The 21,716-nt window shown below is 52.4% G+C and overlaps 1 protein-coding gene across 11 annotated transcripts in view; it reads left to right on the top strand.

The window, feature by feature from the left end:
- The window catches only part of Sox13 (SRY-box transcription factor 13), a 71,746-nt gene that overhangs the window by 45,078 nt on the left and 4,952 nt on the right, over positions 1-21,716 (top strand). For 9 of the 11 annotated variants that reach the window (XR_001202373.3, XM_013157989.3, XM_063239994.1 and 6 more), the window contains exons 2-7: positions 17,418-17,616; positions 18,585-18,696; positions 18,774-18,860; positions 19,825-19,997; positions 20,091-20,159; positions 20,472-20,586. Coding sequence is in view for 10 of the 11 variants with exons in the window: in XM_063239993.1 (XP_063096063.1) it covers positions 17,418-17,616; positions 18,585-18,696; positions 18,774-18,860; positions 19,825-19,997; positions 20,091-20,159; positions 20,472-20,586 (755 nt within the window). In the remaining variant the exon portion in view is untranslated. The remainder of the gene's footprint in view (positions 1-17,417; positions 17,617-18,584; positions 18,697-18,773; positions 18,861-19,824; positions 19,998-20,090; positions 20,160-20,471; positions 20,587-21,716) is intronic. The other 2 variants (XM_013157987.3, XM_005005894.4) reach the window with 1 other exon arrangement.

The raw sequence follows: 21,716 nt of genomic DNA, 5'->3' as shown, positions 1-21,716 counted from the left end.
CACTCAGATAGTTTCATGCAGCCCAGCCACATTGCCAAGCTTGGTGCTACCTAGACGTTGCTGAAAGTCGGGGTCTCCATGGGCAGAGAGGTCTGCTGGACCCTTGGAAGCTCAGGGCTGAGAACAGTGTGCTGCGAAGTCGGGGTGTAGGCATTAGCCAGTGGGCCGGAGCCTGGTTTCCAGCTGTGAGTCTGGACTATTATCTCACTGTCTCCCGCGTACAGCTGGTGGCCGCTTTGCCCTGAGGCTGGTCACTCATACTCTTTTCTCTGGATTGACTGCCTATCCTTGGCTACCTCAAGGCTCTTGCCAAGGGTTCATGGGGTTAGGGATGGGGTGGACTCAGAGATTGGATGCAATTAAATGTGTGCGGAGCACAGACCTGGGCCTCGGGTGGTGACCTCTGTCCTGCTAGCATGGGCACTGGTAGAACAGCCTTGGGCCCAGTGCAGAGGGAGTAAGCATGACTGAGCTCCCAGGCCAGGGGCTGAGGAGGGTGCCCTGCTGGGGTGGGAGAGGACGGAGTCCACTTGGACTGCAGTTAGGTGGAGACCACAGGCCCGCGGGGACCTTGTTGACAATGGGGCGTTCAGAATGGGTAGCTCATTCATTCCAGTCGCAGTGCCTCTCAGTCGGTGAAAAATATCCAACAATACCCTGTTCTCTTCCTCTCCATTCAGAAGCAATTTTGCTACCTTCAAATGGTGCTGAACTGCCTGCCAACGGCCAGCTTAGAGGGCTCCAGGCTGTGGGGCCATGGCCGACAGCCCTGAAAGCCATATTGCTTTGTTCTCTGTGCTGTGACCCACATGGCCCGCGGCTTGAGTCACAGGGCCCAGTGAGAGTGTGACCCTTTCCTGGGGAATCCAGCCAGTGCAGTTTCTTGGTGAATGGGCAAACTTCCATGGTTCCACAGTGATCTCTAGATGTCTTTGTAAAAGGCAGCTATTGGGTATATTTTTGAATGCGTGACATCCCTGTAAGCTTTACCAGTCTCATTGTATGAAAGGCACTGGAGCAAAAAAATCAGGCCTGGGCCTAGAAGCCCTGCTCTGCTTGGGGAAAAAGCCTCTTGGGTGGCCAGACTGGGCACTGAGAAGAGCTGTCGGTTTGCATCCAGGTTTGCATCCTAGCTCTCCTGAACTCTCTTGAAGCCTGGAAAAAGTCATGCCTGCCGAGGAGGGTGGTGGAGTGCTAGCTGGCTTGCTGGTAGAGGGTGAGGGAGGCTTGTCTTGGGGCACCATTTTCTTGGGGGCAGGCCTTCCCCAGGAGCCTGAGTCCTCCCCAAGGGTCTCTGTAGGATCAGGAAAAGGAAGAAAAGCCCTCTCCAGAGGGAGGCGTGGCCCGACATTGTCATCTAGGGTACCTCTTTCAGGCACTGAACTTCTCTGTCTTTGCTTCCCTGCCGTCAGAGGCTGGTGGTGCCCCAACAGTGTCTAGCGCCTTATCTGGGAGTTTGCTGCTGCTGTTTGTTCTGTGGTCAGTGTCACTGGAGGGACCATTTCCCTCAAGGAAACCAAAGAGAACGCTGCCGTTCTAGTGCCTAGCTCTCAGAATAGGGCCGGCAGCAGGGTGGGGATGGCCAGGGTGTGGACTCTGTCATGCTAGTCCCAGGAAGCAGCCCAGAAAAGGGAAGGGGCTGTCATTCACCAGCTGCAGGCAGGGCGTTGCCAGGTGTGACATGACAGAAATGACAGTCTGGTTCAGAGCACCCTGCCTTTGCTATCCACCCCAAACTGGGGGCAGGAGGGGAGCAGTTCTCACCAGGTAACCGCTGAGTTTGGTAAAACTGGCAGTGTTGGGATTGTGTTGACCCATGAAACCTCCACATTTGTAGAAGCCATCTGCTAGCTTATTTAATAATTTGTAATAACCAACTAACCTTTGGACTTGGTGCTTGGGCGGCTGCCTGCAGGAGGCTGGCAGGAAGTGGAAGCATCATGGGTGTGTGGGCCGCCTTCCTCTGCTGTGGGACAGGCGAGCCATGGACAGGAGAGGCCTCGGCCCTGCTGGTGTTCCTGTGACATACAGCCCCCCAGGTGGAGAGGGTCATTAAGGTTTGGGAGGCCCTGTGAGAAATAGCCTCTTTTTTTTTTTTTAATGTCTTTTTGAGACAGGGTCTCGCTCTGCAGTTCAGGCTGGCCTTGAGCTCACTTTGTAACCCAGGCTGGTCTCACACTCACCACAATCCTCCTGCCTCAGCCTCCTGAATGCTGAGATTACAGGTGTGCACCATCTCTTTGTAGAAATTCTTGTACAGCAGCTTTGAATTTGGGGTCAGACAGATCTTGAGCTGGGTTCTATCACTGCCACTTAGGTTTAATTTCCTTACCTGTAAGATTTTTGCTGCTGCAGAAAATATCTGGGAAGCACTTGGTTTGTGATCCTTCTTGTTGCCAAGGAGCCTCTCTATGTGCTGTCCTGGGCTACAGCCTGAGGGCAGAAATGAAGAGCTTAGCAACACCTTTATTTTTGTAGCAGCATCAAAGGCCCAGATACCCTGCAATACCTGTAATTTTGTCTCTGGGAGAAGTAATAGTTCACACCCTATGCAAATTGAAAAACCGAGACCAGAGAGGTTTGTCCCAATTCCGCAGTGATTTAAAGGTGTCCGGATCCCTCATAGGTATATGGGGCTTTATAAACCATCCAGGGTACCAAAGGCTGAAAATAGTTGTGCTGAGGCCCGTTGTGGTCTAGGGCCGGTGTATGTCTCCAACTCCATTTTAGAGGGATCAAAGCAGAGGCTCAGAGATTTGTCTAGGTTTGCACCCAGAGTTTGTTGCAGAGCTCAGCCCTTCCCTTTCCACAGCCCTCAGGTCTCACCCTGGCCCTTGTAGATCCTCTGTGATCCTGGGTCAGAACAGGCAGATCGCTAGGGTGAACAGTTGAGCGCCTGAAGGGAGAGGGTTAAATTCTTCCTCCTTGCAGGGCAGGTTTTGCGCTGGGAGCCTCCACTGACCCCATCACTGACCCCTTCTCCTGGGTCAGGGCTGCAGGCTGTGGGGGTTGGGAAGTACACTGTGAGCTTAGTGGCCCAGTGAGGACAGGGAGGGCCAGCGGGCTTACTTGTTCCTCACCCTCTCTGGACAGAGATGAACAAAGACTCCAGTTGCTTTTCCAGTCTCTGTTGAAAGCCCTGGGGTCCCTTGGCTGGGCTGCCACCAGCGTGGCTGCATGCTGTATCCAGCCACAGAGCACAGGCCACTTGTGCAGACCAGAAAGCCCTGGTTGAGTGGGAACTGGGATTCTTTTTACCAGGAAAGCATCAAATGGAAAATGAGAAAATGGAAACCTTAAGGCCAGCAGGACTTGGGGCTAGCCTGTCATTCACCATGGAGGAAAAGGATGTTCCTAGTGGCCTGGAGAACAGTGGTGTCTAAGTGGATGTTCCTAGCGGCCTAGTGGTGTCTGTGACCCTGTGGGTATTCCCTGAGAATCAAGGAGACTGTCCAGGTCCTCCTCCTCCTCTCCTCAAGTGGCCTCCTCCCTCCTCCCGTGCCACTGCCCTCTGATAGCACAGGCCTGCTGGTGTCCCTGCACAGCTGGTAGACCATGTCTGGGCACGAAGGGCACCTGAGTGAACTGGGCTCTATCCAGGTTGTACAGCATGTCCAACTAGGACTGTCCTGGAAACCGGGCCTCTGCCCCTTGCTGGCCTTGAAACCACTGCCTAGGAGAGACATCTGAGGAGAGAATTTCCAGGAAAGCTGAGGGACTGACTTCAGGGGGAAACTAAATCTCCCTGTATCCCCAGCTCCCTTTTGCCCGGGTCCTTTGACTCCCTGCTGAGGAACCCTAAGTACACTGTGGCACGTGTTGCAGGTGGAAGCCTTTAATTTTTCCTGGATTGGGGGGGAGGGGCAGGCTGGGGGGGGCAGGTCTGGCCCTGGCCCTTTCTAAACACTTCCATTAGTGATCAGGGCCTTGTGAAGCGGGTCTTGGGCCTGCAGCCCTCTTGGGGCCCCACCTGGAGGTGGATGGTCTGTGACTGCAGGACCCTGTTTATGGCCTCTTCACCTCAACTGCCTGCAGATTAAAAGTGCCATGCAAGGGGCTGGGGATTTAGCTCAGTGGCATAAGCACCTGTCTTGCAAGCAGGCGGTCATGAGTTCGATCCCCGGTACCGATAAAAAGAAAAAGACAAAAAAAAAAAAAAAAAAAAAAAAGGAAAAAAAAAAGTGCCATGCAAGTGTTAATTATTAGCAGTTTTTTGTTCTTTATTTTTAAAAGTTGTATTAAGGTAGATGTAGCATTACATTTACTGTTTTAATAATTTTAAAGTGTGCGATCCAAGGGCATTAGGTAAACTCACACTGTTACACAACCATCATCTCCACCATCTACAGAACTTGTTATTCCAGACTGAAACTTGGTACCCATTAAACAACTCCACTCCTCCCTTTCCCCAGGCCCTGATAACTCTACTCACCTGTTTCTATGAATTTAATTATTCTGAGTACCTCTTGTAAGTAGAATCAGACAGCATTTGTCCCTATGACTGGCTTATTTCACTTAACATATCTTCAAGGCTCATCCATATTGTAAGATGTGTCAAGATTTATTTCCTTTTAGCCATGTACACAGCTGTAATCCCAGGAGTCTGGGAGGCTGAGGCAGGAGGATTGCCTGTATGACTTAGCAAAACCCTGTTTCAAAATAAAAGCTGGATATACAGTGCAATGTCAAGGCCCTGGGTGCAGTTGCCAGTAAACACCAGCCCCATTCCTTCCTTTTCAAAACTAGTAATGTGTTATAGGCCCATGCCATGTTTTGTTGATCCATTTATCTGCTGATGGACACTTGAGTTGTTTCTGTCTTCTGGCTATCATGAATGACATGGCAGTGGACATGGTTGTACGAACACCCCTTTGAGACCATGCTTTCAGTTCTTTTGAGTATATACTGGAATTGAAATTGCTAGATCACATGATAACACTGTGTTTAATTTTTCGAGGAGCTGCTGTTTTTTCCACACCAGCCAGTGCCATTCTATATCCTTACCAGCCATTCTCCACATCCTCGCCAGTAGCTGTCCCCCTCTTTGTGGTAACAGTTGTCATGATGTAAAGTGGAATCTTAACTGTGGTTCTTCATCTTTGCTTTCTTGTTTGTTTGTTTTGAAACAGGGTCTCATTATGCAGTGCAGGCTGGCCTTGAACTCACTTTGTAACCCACGCTGGGCTAGCAATCCTCCTGCCTCAGCTACCTGAGTTCTGGAATTACAGATGTGTGCCACAGTGCCAGGCTCAGGTTCTTCATCTTTTTAAAGGAACCTCAAAGCCTGAGAAACCCAGAGACTTATCCCACCCCCACTTACTGTAGAAGCGGCAGGCCTGGGCGCACGCTTTCCAGTCCTGGTCCTGGCTTCAGTCTCTGTTCATGGCCTCTTTGCTGTTCTGTCCCCAGCCTATCTCTAGGAGGCCGTCAGGTCCACTGACTGATAGGCCCCACGCTCCAGCCTGTCACAGCGGCAAGGTGGTGGAGGCCTGGCAGAAGTGCTGACTGGCAGCTGACCGAGGGAGTCAGAAGGGTGTTTCAGCAATGTGAGATTTAAGGAGTTAATCCACTTTAACCCTGGGTCATAGGGTAAAATGATTTATGGTAGATGTACAAAAATGGCCTTCCAAAGAATTTTTAATAACATACTCTATACAAACGCTATGTATAAATTCTCTCTATAGTATATGTATATATAATATATACACTATATATGTGAACTTTTTGTTTTTTTGAGACAAGGTCTTACTATGTAGCCCGGGACGGCCTCAAACTCCTGCCTCAGTCTTCTGAATGTCTGGGTACAGGCGTGTACTGCCATGCACAGTGAACCTGTATACTTTTTTAAGTGAGGGAAAAGCAACTGGACAAAAACTTGCTTTATAAGCTCAGTGATGAAAAAGAAAACTTCTGCTCAGAAGGGAATAGGCCCCAGTGATCAGGGCCACCCCCAGACTGCTGGGAAGAGAGTGATTTTCACTTGTGTTCTCCATGTTACCCTCAGTTTTCTATAGCGAACTCATAGTCCTTCTTGGTCAGAAAAACTCTAGTAAGGAAAGAAGGGCGGCTGCGTCTGTGACTTAGACGCGTGTCCCAGCTCACCACGCTGCCAATGCCGATGCTGCTGAGAGTCGGGATGGTTGAGAGTGGGAGCGTGGGGAGTGTGGGGGTGTGGAGATGCACATGGGGGAGCAATCTGCAAACACAAACGTGTAAGAATAAAGAGGGTCAGGCTGGGCAGCTCTGTGCCCCCTGGAACTTGGCTCTTAGTGCCACGGGTAAAACCTGGCTGGTCATGCCCTAGACTCTAGGGGATGTGGGCAGGCCCTGCAGGGCTCCCAGAAGTGAAGCCTGTAGACCTGGGGTCTTTTCTCAAGTCTGCCTTTGCCTTCCCTCTATCAACCAAACCAGGACCAAGGACCTGGTTCCCTTTCCCCAGCATCACAGAGCAGCAGTGATGGGGCTCTGAGTGATTCAGGCTCCCGGAGAGGACTTGCTGTGGCCTGGAGGCTCTGACTCGGGAGTAGAAACCACTCCAGTCTCTGGGTGCAGCCTCTCAGGGTCTACTCACCGGCTGTGACCATGGGCAGTGGCCTGGCCTTGTCGAGCCTCTGTCCTCAGTAAAACAATGATAATTAGCAGTAACTATCTTACAGGGCTGGTGACAAACTAATAGACCTAGAGCCCTGTAAGTGGCACTCAGGGATTTTGTGTGGGTGGTTCCTGTTCTCTGATCAGGAGGTAGATTCTGATGCTGGACTGCTCAGGCTCAGATCAGTCAGAGTCTTGGTTCTTCCATCTGCAAAATGGAAATACTGCTACCGCTTACCTCAGATGACTATATGTAAGAGCAATCCAAATAGTGCCTGACACACAGTGCCCAGTGAGATTTGGCTATGATTGGGGTAGTCTTTAGCCATACATGCTACACTGGCTCATCAGTGTTTGTGGCTACCCAGCTCCTGCTGATGCATCTGATCATCCTAAGAGTCACTAGTGCCTGGTGAGTGCCTGAGTGCCTCGCACTTGTTAAAGAAGCCAAGAGGTGCTTGAGGTGGTCTTGCTTCAATTTCCAAAGGGTGTTGGTGTTGCGAGGTGGGGTCCCAGGCAGATTTTGAGGGAAAGGCTGACTGCTTTGGGGGAACTGTTTGTTCAGCACTGTAGATGAAATCTAAATGATTGGAGCTTATGATAGTGCCTGCTTCTAAGCCCTTGCTTCCTTGCCATTTTGAAAAGGAACCAAAGCTAAGGAAAAAACAACTACCCATAAAATAAAGGGGGCCATGAAAATAACAAAAAGAAAAAAGAAATCTTGCTTTTGCGGCTGCTGATGGGGTAGATAATGGGAGAGGAAGCTCAGCTTCTGCAGAGCAAAAGATTGGAACCCTTCACTCAGTGGAAGAGCAAACACAGGGTGCACAAGCACTACTGAATTGGGGCTTCTGGTGACAGCTTGGTTTGGGGGAGATGGTAGCGATTAAGCCTTCCCGAGGCAGGGGCGGTGTCCCACCAACAACCCGGGGCTGGGAGGCAGCAGACCTCCAGTGGGCTATCAGGTGCAAGGCCTGTGTGTCCAGCTCCAGCCCATGGGCTTGGTTACCGCGATAGGGTTCTGGTCACTGTGTTTCCTGAGGGGTGTCTTCTAACCCCCTCCTCAAGGCGGATTTCCGGTGGCCCTCAGTGAGGTAGGAGGAAGAGGAGGTCAGAGTGTGTTTGCCGATCATTTGTACACTGTCCTTCTAGGCTCAAGACAGTACCCTTGCCAACACTGCCTGGTGGCTTCCCTGGCAACGGGCATCTACTGACTTCTCATTTATTCTTGGCTCACTTACCCATCTTGATCACTGGTGTTTTCACCCTTGCAGTGGGTGGCTGAGGCAGGAGGAGCAAGAACAACTAGGGAAATGATCACATATCTTTCCTGAGCCCTTGGGGACCCCAGGATGCCATATGGAGGTGTCCTTGGGAGTGGGTGACGGAGTCAGAGGCTGCTTTTTGAAATACTTCACAGAGGGGCCTTAAGGCTGGGCTGGGTGTGTAGCTCCGTGGTAAAGCACTTGCTAGCATGTCTGAGGCTCTGGCTTTTTCAGTAGTGAAAAGGAGGCTACATAACACTGCTTTGGCTGGCACAGGGTCCCCAGAAATATGTTCCTTCCTTCCTTCATTCTCCACAATACTTGGTACAGCCTTGTGCCAGCCACTGTGTTAAACATTTTACATACAACACCTCATCGACCGGCAGCCTGAGAGGTGGGCGCTGTTGGCCTCACCACAGGTGGAGACTTGGGTGGGTAGCCGTGTAGCTCAGAGGATTTGCCTGGCTGCTTCACCAGCATGCAGGTGGGCAACCCCCCACTCGCCACCCTTGACGCCCACCATCTAGACACCATGACAGTGGCCATCCGGGCAGTTCAGTGTTACTTCTTGAAACCATACGAGGAGGGTTGGAGGAGTTACTTGTCCCATTGAGAGATAAAGGAAGTCACAGGCTTAAAGAGTTCCGTAAGTTGACTGGCCAGAGGGGTGCTAGGGTTGGTGTCTCCAGAACCTTCGTTTCACCCTGTGCGAGGGAGCTGTCTTGAGATGTCGGAGGAGGAAAAGGTGGAGAATGCTGTTCTTCAGGTGTGGGTCTTCGGCTTGTCTGACCTTGCTTTTTGGCCTTTCTGGTGACCAGCCCCATCCTGAAGCTTGTTAGGGGCTGCAAGCCTCAGTCAGTTCCGTCACATACAGACACCAGCGTTGGAGCTGTATGTCAGGAAACAGGATGGAGACCAAAATATACACAGTATGTCACAGTACCTAGGGAGGGACACAGCCATTCTTACTTTGGGCCTCTTCTCCCTCTTCCCTTCCCTGAGCTTTAATTCTATACCACATTATTTAAGTGTGTATTATCTTCTAATCATAAAACAGATGTTGGCATTGTCCCCCTCGATACTAGGAATTGAACTCAGGGCCTTTGTACTGAGCTTACATTACCAACCCTTTTTATTTTGCGAAAGGTTCTCATTAAGTTACTAAGTTGTCAGGCTGGCTTAAATACGCCGTCTTCCTCCTCAGCTTCCCTGAGTGCTGGGATCATAAGCATGGGCCGCCATGCTGGGCTTGGAATCTCTGTTTTATAATGCAGAAGCTAAGACTTTGAGACATGGTCTTCCTCCATCTTCTCAAAGCTGCCATGGTTTTCTTTGACTTCATTTTTCCTTGGGCATGGCTCAGGTCAGAAACATCAGCTCCCTGTAAGCCATGAAGACAGTGGCCAGTCTACATTCACTGGAGCAGAGCTCTTGATTCTGGGACAGAAGGGAGTGTGGCTGGCATCCACCAACAGGGAAAGCTGTTGGGTTTGGGCATCAGTGAATTTGGATGCCATCTCTACTGGGCCTTGGGGAGGGTGTTCAGTCTCCTGAGCCTTAGTATTCAGTGTGGCCTCAGAGGACCACATGCAGATGAGTGACAGCCCCCACCTAGTGCCTGCAGCCAGGTGAGTGTGACACCGTTGCATGCTCACTTTTTGCTTTGGTTGTGGATACTCAGGCTGTCCCCAGCTGGCCAGGGGCAGGACAGTGCCCCACAGGAAGCCCCAGACTCCCTCCCCTGCCTAGCACACTGGCTTGGCTTAGGCTCTGGGAGATAGGAATGGATTCTTGCACTGTTGGGGTACAGGAGTGCCTGGAGATTGGAGGGGCATGTCTTGGTGGGAACCTCAGTAACTAACACCATCAGACTGTCACCTATGCCTCTCGTTTCTCCTCTTGGGCTTGGAAAAGGCTCAAGTGCCTCAGAGGCAGACCTCTAGTTTGGGAGAGGGTCCTGGGATGCCCCAGCTGCCGTTTTCCCCAGCTTATTCTTTCTTTATGCCCTTGGGCCCATGTCCCTAAGCATGGCAGACATGGGAGCTCAGTTGGAGGCTACTTCTTCTTCCACTTGTGGTGGCAGGAGCTCAGGAAATCACCAAGCCTGTGGCCAGGTATATCCACACTGACCACCCTGGAGAAGCTGAGGGACTGCGAGTGTGGGCTGGGTCACTTAGAGCAGGGCACTCACGAGTCCAGCACCCAGTGGGCCCATCACGGTTGGAAAAGGTAAAGGGACTCTCACTCTCGGGTAAGCTTTGTCCTGAGCCTGCAGCCAGCCTAGCTCCCAGCCCTGAGTAAACACAGAGATAGGATCGGGTGTAGCCAGGAAGGGTGACAGGGTGCGGCCAGGGAGAAGAATGGCAGGATGTGGCACCGGGGCACAGTTCTGGGCACCCACGCCTTGGACTATTGTTTAGGGCAGCCTGAGGCCGTCCATTCTCTGGAGCTTTGAGAGGAAGTGACATTCCCCTGGGACCTGAGCCCTGCCCCACCCACTCAGGGCAAGCTGGGAGTTGGGGCCTCATGAGAGGGCCCTGCTGGGTGCCCAGTGGCCCCCTTCAGAGGGTCTGCCTGTCTGCATCTGTCTTCCTGTACCCCTGGGGTCTGAGTCACAGTCACGCCGTGATGACTGGAATTTATCTCTTCACATCTAGATGTTTTGGGGGGAAGGGGCTGTGGTTATGAGGGAGGAAGGGCTGATTGAAGACTCCTTTGATTCCCATCCAGCAGGGTCTGTCGTTGCCTGACTAGAGGAGGAAGTGGCTGATTTGATTTGGGGGGAAAAGAGCTCAAGGTGTGCACCTGGGGCGGGTGGGGATCAGAGGGCCTGGGGGGTTGCTTGAGGGGAAGTCAGCTTCTGGCATTTGCTGTGGCGTGGAGAGGCTGCACCCTGAGCACAGGCCTTCTTCCTCAGAGGGGCCTCTCTGTGCCTTAACCCAGGTACTGGATATAGGGGGCCAGGGCTGGGGGCTCTGCATACCAAGGGTGAAGATGGCCAAAGCTCTCTCCTCCCCGGGCACTCAAGCTGCTCCTGTCAGCGAAGGCCAAAGGGAAGAGAATCTGAAAGGAGGCCTGTGAAGGGGACGGGCAGGCAGAGAGGGTGCTTGCTGTGCAGCATCTGGGTGGTGGAGAGGCTCTGCTGAAGCCAAATGCCTCCCTCACAGGCCATGTGATCTGGACATCGCTAGACCTCAGTTTCCCCTCTTTACAGTATGAGTAATACTGGCCAGGTGAGGCATACGGGAGAGCATCCTCAGAGCAGGGACCCCACAGAGGTGTTCTGTTGGCTTCTGGCCTGGACCAGGACCTGGAGGATCAACTTAGGGTGGGCACAGGGGAGCCCAATAACTCAATTCTCTTGTGGGCTGACAGCCCTTTGGCTTCTGGGCTTTGGGCAGCTGGGAAGGGAGGTTGTTAGGACCTCCTGAGAAAGCACACGGATGCTTCAAGCACAGAGTGTGCTTGGAAGGCAGGGTGAACGGACATTGAGTTTTTTAGACTGGAACAGAAGAGATTTAAGGCAAGGCCTCCAACAGGGACTTTAGATCACTGGAAATGGTTATGTGACCTGCAGTAAAATCAAAAAATAAAAAGCTTTGCTGGCAAGGGGGTTTAGGTTACTGATAGGAAGAACTTAGGTCCAAGGGGGTGACTAGGATAATGGGATGGATGTAGCGCAGCATCTATCTAGTACGACAGTAATGATATTGATCACCTGTCACTGGGTGTTACTTTCTTACCACAATAGGTATTTACTGAGCCCCAGGCACTGTCCTAGGCTCTGGGGCTGCCCCACCGAGCAGAAACAGGCATATTTCCAGTTCTCTGGTTGCCATAGATAGTTTCAAGGCTACTGGGTGGGTCAGAAATAAATCAAACATGTGAGGGCCTCATTCCCCACTGGGGTTGACATTTGGAAGGCCAAATTCGAGGAGCTGTGAGAATTCGAAATAGGCACATCTGAAAAGGTGTGGTTGTTAACTAAAGGCTGGCGGCTTCCTATTGAATTTTCTTACTCCCATTTTCCTTGAAGAGGAAACAGGCCGTGAGAGTGCAACAGTTAACAGAGTTGGGACCCAGATGGACCCAGGATTCTGGATGCTCACCCTGTGTCATTTAGTCCTCATGGACTCCCTCCAGGTTACTTGTGCCAAGTGCTTGGGTGAGGGGACAGGCTCAGAGAGGTTCATTAACTCGTCTAGATTCACACAAGCCAGCCCAGGCCAAGCAGGGATTTACACCCAGATCGTTGGACCCAAAAGCCTGTGGTTTCCCAGCTGTTCCACCAGCTTCCTAGCCCCCGAATTTCAGATAACAAGGCAGCCTGGGGAGTGACAGTGGGGCCTGTGGAGTGACAGCGGCCGGCCGAGTGAGGCCCTCACTCCTCCCTCAACCCCTTCTTGCACAAGTGGCCTGGTTCCCCTCTTAGGGAAGTCAGAGCTGTGTTCATCCTAGAGAGGCTTCGTCCCTTTTGACAGCCTGGGGCCTTGATTCCTGCCAGGGTGTGACAGAGCGGAAAAGGTCCTGCTTTTCTTAAGCCATCCGTGTTTGGGTGGGGAGAGGGAGATAGGGAGGTGCTCAAAGACTGTGTTCACCAAGGCAAGACCCTGGGTAGTGCTTCCTCCCTGCTCAAATGGCCCCAGCACCTGCAGGCAGGTCAGAAGCCAGCCAGTGACGGGGGACTGGGTAGGGCGGCAGGACCTGGCAGGGGTTTCTGGTGGGCACCAAGCTCTGGTGAACAGACCAACTCCTCCATGCCAGCCTGGATGGGCACTAGGAGCCTTATCCTTTGTTACCAAGGCCGTGCTGGGGGTCAGGCCGTGGCATGGAGAGCCCCAGGAGGCAGCTCCCTCTGGGTGATGCAGCAGCAGCCGCGGGGGTGAAGTGTGGGTAGAAAAGGCCATTGAGCTCCAAGACAGGAGGAATGGCTTTGTGCCACACCGCTCAGCAGAAATACAGCAGGCTCCACATGCATGATTTTATGTCTTCTGGTGGCTGCACTGGAAAGTATAAAAAGAGGGTTAGAGCTCAGTGGCACAGCACTTGGCTGGCATGTGCAAGCCCACGGGTTTGATACCTAGCACTGGGAAAAAGGCACAGAAGGAAACAGTGGAGATCAATTTTAACAATGTATTTTATCTAAATTGAGTTATGGTGGTACACGCCTGTAATCCCAGGATTAGGCAGTAGATCACAAGTTTGAGCCCAGTTTGGGCAGCTTAGTGATTTAGACCCTGTTTTGAAATTTTAAAAAAACAAAAGTTTTTTTCCCCCAAAGGGCTGGAGATGTAGCTTAATACAAAGCCTTGGGTTCAATCCCAACACCCCTCCCCCATCATCTAACCCAATCCATCCAAAGTATAATTTCAGTTTATAATTGGTAAACAGTTACGAACGGGCTGATGTACATGCTGTGCTGTGTCCTAAGCGTCTGAAGCTTGGGTCTTTGACACTCGAAGCACATTTCCTCCAGGCCTGGCTGCTTGGTTGGTGCTCAGGACCCACTTGTGGCCAGTAGCGCCTGTGGGGCAGTGCGATGCTGCTACAGTTCATCAGGACAGATCCCCCTGAGCTCTGGGGAGGGACGGACGCCCAGCTCCCGCCCCGCCGGGTGGCCTTAGCCTTTGTGCCTGTTCCGCGGGCTGAACTCCGTGCTCCCTGCTGCTGGGATCCCTGGGCTGCAGTGGGAAGAGAGGCTTTAAGGCAGGAGTTGGAAGGTCATGAAGTTGGGGCAGAATGAAGGAGAAAACCCGTAAGACCCAAGTCTGGATAGAGGAGGCGACCTGGTGGCCCGCCTGGCCGCGGTGGGGACGAGGTGGCACAGAGCCGCGGGGATCAGAAGCCCACAGGCCCGCATTGTGCGCCTGTCACACTTCCTTTGGCTTTATTGCTTTTGTCCAACACCCCATTGTCTGGTTTCCTTTTGTCCCCCTCTCAGCGCTGCTGCCTTTTATTTTCCAGCCAGCCTGGTTGTTTTCATTTCTTTTGTCTGAAGTTCCTGAGAGGAAGGTTTTATTTTCAGCGGTTTGATTAATTCACAGCTTGAGCCTGGGGTTTGTTTGTTATGTAATTGCTGCCCTCAGCTTCAGGATAATACCCCCTCCCACGCCCCACCCCCACTCCTCACGCCCCCTCCTGCCCAGGGCTTGGCTTGCAGCCCCTCCCGGTGCCCGGATGGGCCGAGCTGCCTGCTTCCTGGAGGCGCTCCGCCCCCGTGGTGGGAGGGGACCTCAGGCAAGCTAGGCTGGGGTCTCCGCTTAGTCTAGGTGAGCTGGGGCTGATCTTCACGGGGTCAGGAAGACTCCTGTCTTCCCTGCCTGCCTTGGGTCCAGTATCAGCCCTCAGGGAACCCTGCAATTTAAAAGTGGGTGGGCTGGAGAGTCTGGTATTGTCTGACCTGTAGGGTGGAATCCAATCAAATACAGGCCTGTCTTAGTCAATTATAATGCCCTTTTATGCTCCATTGTATGTGGCGCTGCAACACTGCATGATTCATTATAGTGTTACATTACAAAAACCATCTTACAGAGTTGATACAATCTGTACAGAATTGATGTCCTATACAAATACAGTAGTTCACCCTCCTAGTCCAGAGTTTCACTTTCCAAGTTTCGGTTACCAGATACAAATAATGCTCATAAGTTTTTAATTCCACTTTGCTGCAACAGTGTGATGAAACCTCGGTCTGAATGTGATTAATTCCTTTGTCCAGTGTATCCACGCTGTATAGGTTACCTGCTCCTTAGTCACTTAGGAACCATCGGGTTCCTAGGTGGTTGTTGTGTGGTTCTTCTGAGCCCTGGCTCAAGTGACCCTTATTTTACTTGATAGATGGGACAAGACAAAAAGAAGCCATTATAGTGCTCCCATGAGCTGAAAAGTTCTCAGCAGAAAAAGAAAAATGGTATGCTAAAGTTACTAATAAACACGGGAAGAATGAATCTGTAATCTGTGAAACTGAAGAAAGAAGAAATGTGTGCTGGTTTTGCTCTTGCTGTTCAAGCTGCAAGTTACAGGCACATGGTGCCTGAGAAGCACTTAATTCAGATGGATGCGACATTACCTTTGTGTGTGTAGGAAACAACAGTACCTGCAGGGCCTGGTACTACCCATGGCTCAGCCTGTGCTAGTGAATGGATCTCCCCAAGAATGTGCGGTGCTATTGTATTGACTGTACTATACTCTAGTTTAAGGGACTCATTATTATATCTGACTTTCTTGCCCTACACGTCTTCTAAAAATTGAACTCTTGCTTTTTGCTGCTATAACAGAGTAACACAGATAAGGTGGTTTTATGTTGAAACAGGATCTTGTATGCAGTTCAGGCTGACCTTGAGTTCACTGTGTAGCCCCCAGGCTGGCCTGGAACTCTTGCGTCTGCCTTCCAAATGCTGGGATTATTAGGCCTGTGCTACCACACCCAGCAGATAGGGTCTCACTGTGTGGTGCAGGCTGGCCTTGAACTCACAGTGATCCTTCTGCCTCAGCTTCCTGAGTGCTAGGACTACTAGATGAGCCTCCATGCCCAGCTCAGGTATGGTCATTTTAAATGAGCAGTGTATCAGCCCTGAGGCTGAGGGTCTGGCACCTGTCCAGGGCTTTGTTGCCTTTGTTATGCTTACCCTGCCCATCGAATTGTGACAAACCCTAACCCCACCACCTTGGCGTCAGCTGCCACTCCATTGGGCATGGAGTTTCCCACAGCTTGGCTTTATGGGTTGTGTTCACACACAGTATCTGTGAACATATGCTGGAGAATTGTTACTTCCCTAACAGCACTCCTCTAGCTAGTGTGTGTCACATTCATCCAGAGGGTTGTTAAGATCCCTAGTACCATCCCTGGAAATTCTGTTTTGTGACAGGGACCCATGACTGCCTCAAACAAAGCCCCTTTGGTCTTCCTACAACTGGACCTCTGACAGTGGGTTCCACACCCATAGATTGAACCAAATGATAAAAATCCCCCCATTGATCTTGGTTCCCTAAGCAAAACTGTTTACGTAGTGTTTATATTGTAGTAGTTATGAGTAACCCAGAGGTGAGTCAAAGTGTATGTAAGACGTTTGCAAGCAATATGAAAATGCAGCGCCGTTGTATAAAGGGGACTTGGGCAGCTTGGAGTTTGGTATTACAGGAGTTTGGGGTCGAGGCCTGCAGATTGCAAGGGACAACTGTAACACAATCCAACTGCAGTGGTTTAACAAACACCAGATCTGTGCTTTCTGTTGCCACCGACTGCTGTAAGCACATGTAAATGCCAACGTGTGAGCCTCATGCCTGCCGTGCAAGACGTGGAGACTGAGGTGTAGAGAAGCCAAGTAGCCTGCGCAGCACCACACAGTGGGCTCATTAATCTATGCAGGGCCCCGGCCACTTGGGAACCTGCCTTATATTCCATCCAGTGCCCAGAACCTGTCCTGTGACTTGGGAGGGTAGGCACCTACTGCTTCAGCCCCAGCCTGGCATGAGCACAGAAACCACATCCGTGGTCCTGCAATTGCTTGGCCCCTCTAGATGTGCCAGACAGTGAGATGGTAGAAAGGGAGGCAGGGACAGGCACAGCAGAGGCTGCCTCTCCAGAGAGGGTGCCAGTTTAGGAGCTGCAGAAACAGGATCGCAAATGCAGATCACCTGCGGACTGGACACTGAGCTGAATATCAAAATATTTTTCTTAAAGCCACTTACCTCTTGGTGTGTCAGTTGTTTTCTGAGAGAGAGAGAGAGAGAGAGAGAGAGAGAGAGAGAGAGATGAATGAATAAATTGAACTGAACACCTTTGCACTGAGCTATATCCCCAGCCATTTTTATTTTTTGAGACAGGGTCTCATTAAGTTACCCAGGCAAGACTTGAATTCCCAACCCTCCTGCCTCAGGCTCCTAGCTGTTGGGATTATAGGTGTGTATCACCTCCCTGGCTAATTTTTCCCACTTTTAATGAATGGATGAATATAAGAAATATTTTGTTTTTTATCTCCTGTGTGATAAGAATGATGAACTTGGAGTGTAGCCCAGTGGTAAAGTGTTTCCTAGCATGCATGGGCCTTGGCCTCTACCCTCAGTACCCCAAGAAAGAATAAATGCCTTACATAGGGTAGTTGATACTTGGTTTCCCTTTGGTGGAGTGGTGGCAACCAAGACTAACTGGCCTGGGCATAAGGAGCGCTGGCTACTGAATTCTATTCAGTTTGCCATTGTGCTAGAAGTTCAAATCCAGATTGTAATGTACTGCCTCTGGGTGTGTACATCTTGTAACTAATCACGCGCATGCGCGATGGTTTACCTCTTAGAGGACCGGGTCCCCATAGTACCAGCGTTGCAGCAGGCTGGAAGTACTGGAGGGGAGGCCCAGTTGTCTCTAGACCTTTTTGTTTAAAAAATGAACAAACGAAATAAAGCACGAGAGGCTAAAGAGCGTTCTTCTGACTTCCCTGTGGCCTCCGGAAGTAGGCAGGCGCACACCACCAAGTGCGCGTGTCCGCAGGAGGGGTGCAGCAGGTGCCGGGATGGGGCAGCCCAGGGCGGGGCCGCGCCTCCACCCTGCCCTTCCTCCTCCTCCAGGATGTCCATGAGGAGCCCCGTCTCTGCCCAGCTGGCCCTGGATGGCGCTGGCACCATGGTGAACTGCACCATCAAGTCTGAGGAGAAGAAGGACGCTTGTCACGAGGCCCCCCAGGCTTCGGCTGCTGTGGCTGAGCCCCAGCCTGGAGACCCCGCGCGGGACCCCCCGGCTGCCGCTGACCCCCAAGCTCCTGCTCAGGTGCCCAATGCTTTCCCAGGGTCTCCTGGGGCAGCGTCCCTGGCGTGCCTCTGTGGCACACCCCCGAGCACAGCACTGGCTGGGCAGGCAGCAGATGCCGGAGGGAAGGGTCAGCAGGGCTGAGGCGCAGCTTAGGGGAGCCGAGGGGCTGCCCACTCCAGCCAGGTCACCTGTCGGACCGAGACGTAGATTCACTGCCTGGTGGTGACTGCTAGCCAGGGTTAGCTGTGGGGACAGGATGCGTATGAGAGTCTGGCTCGAAAGGAAGCTGCCAGCTTTTTCATGTGATTGGAGACAATCAGCCTATCACCCTTTTCCCGTCACTGTTAAGAACCCATACAGTTCCTCAGTCTTCAAGGCAGGGGAACTGAGCCACATAGTCACTAAGAATTCTGCTAGTGCATGAAAATTCTAAGTCAAAGACAATAAAAAGGAGATATATAATTAAAAAACCAGAGTGAAGATAAGTGTGTGGGGTTTCCAGGAGGGACCCAGCTGGGGAAAGTGTGTGGTCAAGAAGGACTTCCTGGAGGAGCAGCGCTTCAGGGGTGGGGAGGACTCCCTGGTGGGGAGAGGAGCACCCTTTCCTTTGGGCAGGCGGGGCTGGGGCAGTGGGTATATCCAGGACTAATAATTAATAGCTGGCCCCCAGCCCCTGTGCTGGGGCAAACCCTATTTACATGCTTTAACACCCCTGAAACACAGCCACTCTCCTGTGACCTGGGAGAGATTGGCATATCCATTTTCTGCAAGGAAGTGAGAAATTTAGGGACATGAGTGGGGGAGAGCCCTGGGGAGCCCTGGACCCAGGCCTGTGGTCCTCAAATTTCTTATGCCCTTTACATGGTATCAGGTAAAGGGTTAGCAGAGGTTGAGGGGTGGAGTGTGGAGGGCCTTTTGGGTGGAGCAGTAGGCAGAGGGGAGCCTGGGGTCCCCTTGGGTGGGCAACAATTGAGTGCATCTCACAGGAGTGCAGCTCTCCGGAGAGTGGCAGGTCCCCAGAGCCAAAGCGACCAGGCGCCTCTGAAGCAGCTTCTGGAAGCCAGGAGAAGCTGGATTTCAACCGCAACCTACAAGAGGGTAAGAGGAGTCCCAGGCAGGGGTGGCCTGGGTGGGAAGTGTCAGAGCAGCTCTCCTCAGCCATTGATGTCTTCCAGTGGTGCCGGCCATCGAGAAGCTACTATCTAGTGACTGGAAAGAAAGATTTCTGGGACAGAACTCTGTGGAAACCAAAGATGTCAAAGGTGAGGGCCTTTCTTGCTGCCCTGGCTGTGCAGTCTGGGCTGGCAGAGTGGTTCTTGGCTTCGTACCTGTCCTGTGCTGCTTGACTCTTTCCTGGCCCTAGGGGTCATCGCCATCCCTCACAGGTGATCCCAAGCAGTAGGTCTGATTCATCGCCGTATAGAAAAGGCCTGCAGGGCCTGACTCAAAACCCTCAAAACCCAGGGATGCTGACCCTGGATGAGGGACACTTGTAATATCAGACTTGTCATTCTCCTTTCAGAAACTTGGTTTTACTTCTGACAACTGATCTAGGCTACAGGGACCTCACCGATGGAGGAGAGGCTATTAGGGGGCTGCTGTCTGGGTGCCTCCAGCACGTGTTTTCCCATTGAGGTTGACCCCCCCAGACAGAGCTTTAGGGGCTGGCGGCCGGGCACCGGTAGTTCTCAAAGGCACCCTGAGTGATTCTGGTGCAGATGGCCAGCAGCCTGCAGCGGGAATGGTCTGCTGCACAGACATTGGATAAATGGGTGGGCAGAGAAACCCAGCCAGCTAACACGTGCTAAAGGAGGATCACACACCAGATTCCAGAGCAGTGAGGTACCTGCTATTGTGCCTGTTGATAGATTTTTAAAAACACCCAGGTCATATATAGTGCCTGTAATCCCAGCTACTCAGGAGGCTGAGGCAGGAGGACTGCAAATTTAAGGCCAGCCTTAAATTTAGTGAGGCCTTGTGTCAGAATTAAAAACTGAAGAAGGCTGAAGGTGTATCTCAGTGCCACAGTGTTTCCTAGCATGCATGAGGCCCTAGGTTCAGACCCCATTATTATAAACAAAACAGAACACCCTAAAGTGTTCTAAAGGAGAAGTTAGTAAGGTGCCTGACAGGATCCTGGGATGACGTAGCAACTGCCCGGTCAATGTCAAATGGTCAGGTGAACTAACCAGAACTCTCCGTGGTGACTGTTCCCCCGGGGAGCAGGGACCCAAGAGAGCCTGGCAGAAAAGGAGCTGCAGCTCCTGGTCATGATCCACCAGCTGTCCACCCTGCGGGACCAGCTCCTGACAGCCCACTCTGAGCAGAAGAACATGGCTGCCATGCTGTTTGAGAAGCAGCAGCAGCAGATGGAGCTGGCTCGGCAGCAGCAGGAGCAGGTGAAGGCCTGGCTGGCCGGGTGGGCAGGCTCTGGGGGACTGTGGACACCAGCTCGGTGCCTGTGACTCTTTGGCTTGCTCTTCCTCTCCCAGATCGCCAAGCAGCAACAACAGCTGATTCAGCAGCAGCATAAGATCAACCTCCTTCAGCAGCAGATACAGGTAACGGGGCCTGCCTCGGAGTTCAGAGCAGGGGCGCAGGAGTGACACCAGCTAGGAAGCTGCTGGGGACCAGGAATGCTGAGCAAGCTGAGTCACTCGGCCTCACCCCAATGATGGGCCCTTCTTGTGGCTGCAGCTTCTTCCTTTATAAGGGGGTGGGCATGGGTGGCAGAATGTTGTCCCCGCTGAGACCCAAGGGCAAGGAGGCTGGGCTTCTAAAGCCAGTGTGGGTCAGAGGGGCCCCACCCTCTGTGTCCTGGGCTGACCACAGCTGGGGAGCAATTTGGGTCACATGAGGTCCTTTGCCTTTAGCAGGTCAACATGCCTTATGTCATGATCCCAGCCTTTCCCCCAAGCCACCAGCCTCTGCCTGTCACCCCGGACTCCCAGCTGGCTTTGCCTATTCAGCCCATTCCTTGCAAACCAGGTGAGTTTGGGAGGGCAGAGGCTGCTGCTGAGGCTGGCTTGTCCTGAGGCCGGAGGGAAGCCCTGATCCACTCTCATCCATTCATTTACCCGTTTACTTGTGGTGTGGCCTTCCTTTATTGGATCTGTCCAGTAGGAGAACAAACAGGGCACATTTCCAACCACAGAGCACTTCCCGGATGGAAGAGGATGTCTCTCCACTTTGAACACTTACGTGCTAGGATGTCAGCATGACTGTGGCCCAGCCATCTTGATTCTAGCAACCTTCACACTCTTGTCCCTGCTCTGGCCATGTCTCATCAGTGACCGTGTACCCTGCACTGTGTTACAGTTGGCTGGCAAGCCGGGGGGTGGTGAAGGATGAACTCTGAGCCCGAGGAGCTGACAGCCGGGGGTGTGGTGTGGGGTGTAACGATCCTGGGGAGTCTGGGCGGGTGGCTGAGAAGGTGGCATTTGGGAGGTGGAGGTGGAGGGTTTTTGGAAGGTGATGCAGTCGGAGGCCCTGGACTGAGGTGGAAGCTGCTAGGTGGTGGTGGCATTGAGGGGGCATGTGACAGGCTGGGATGTGGCTGGGGAGGGAGGTTAGGAGGGAGGCTCAGGTCTGGGATTTACTCAGGATGTGGGTGCCCCTGGCGTTTGGGTAGCAAGTGTGCCTCTGTAGGGACCACAGAGGGCACTGGCCTGAGGCAGGGTCCCGAAGGGGCTGTCGATCATTGAAGAGTTGAGGACAGGGACAGAGACGGGTTATTGGCTTAGGGAGTGGAATAGACCTGCTCCCCATAATTGCTCCAGGAGTGTGTGACAGCCGTCAACCCAGTCTCGCTGGTCCCCTGCCCTGTTCCACGAGTCTTAGCCAGTGCTCAAGGCCTACATCGAGGCACACAATCCTGAGTTGGGGCCAACCTTGCCCTGCCCCCAGCTTCACACTCACTCCAGCCCCAACCCAGTGCAGGCTCTAGCTTACATCTCCTCCTCAGGAAGCCTGCTGGGGTCACCTGGCTGGGACAAAGTTCTCCAACATGCCACCTGTGGCCCTTCCACCTGCCATGTGCTTAGTGATCTCTGCCCAGGGCTCCTCTCTCCCCGAACTGTCCTGCCTCCTTGGCACTGGGCCTGGCAGAGGGAGGGTGT

This window comes from Cavia porcellus, unplaced genomic scaffold (assembly GCF_034190915.1).
Source record: "Cavia porcellus strain 051 isolate PalLab524CR breed Dunkin Hartley unplaced genomic scaffold, mCavPor4.1 scaffold_29, whole genome shotgun sequence".
Classification (NCBI taxonomy): Eukaryota; Metazoa; Chordata; class Mammalia; order Rodentia; family Caviidae; genus Cavia; species Cavia porcellus.
Note: the sequence above shows the minus strand (reverse complement) of the source record. Positions and strands in the feature narration are given on the sequence as shown.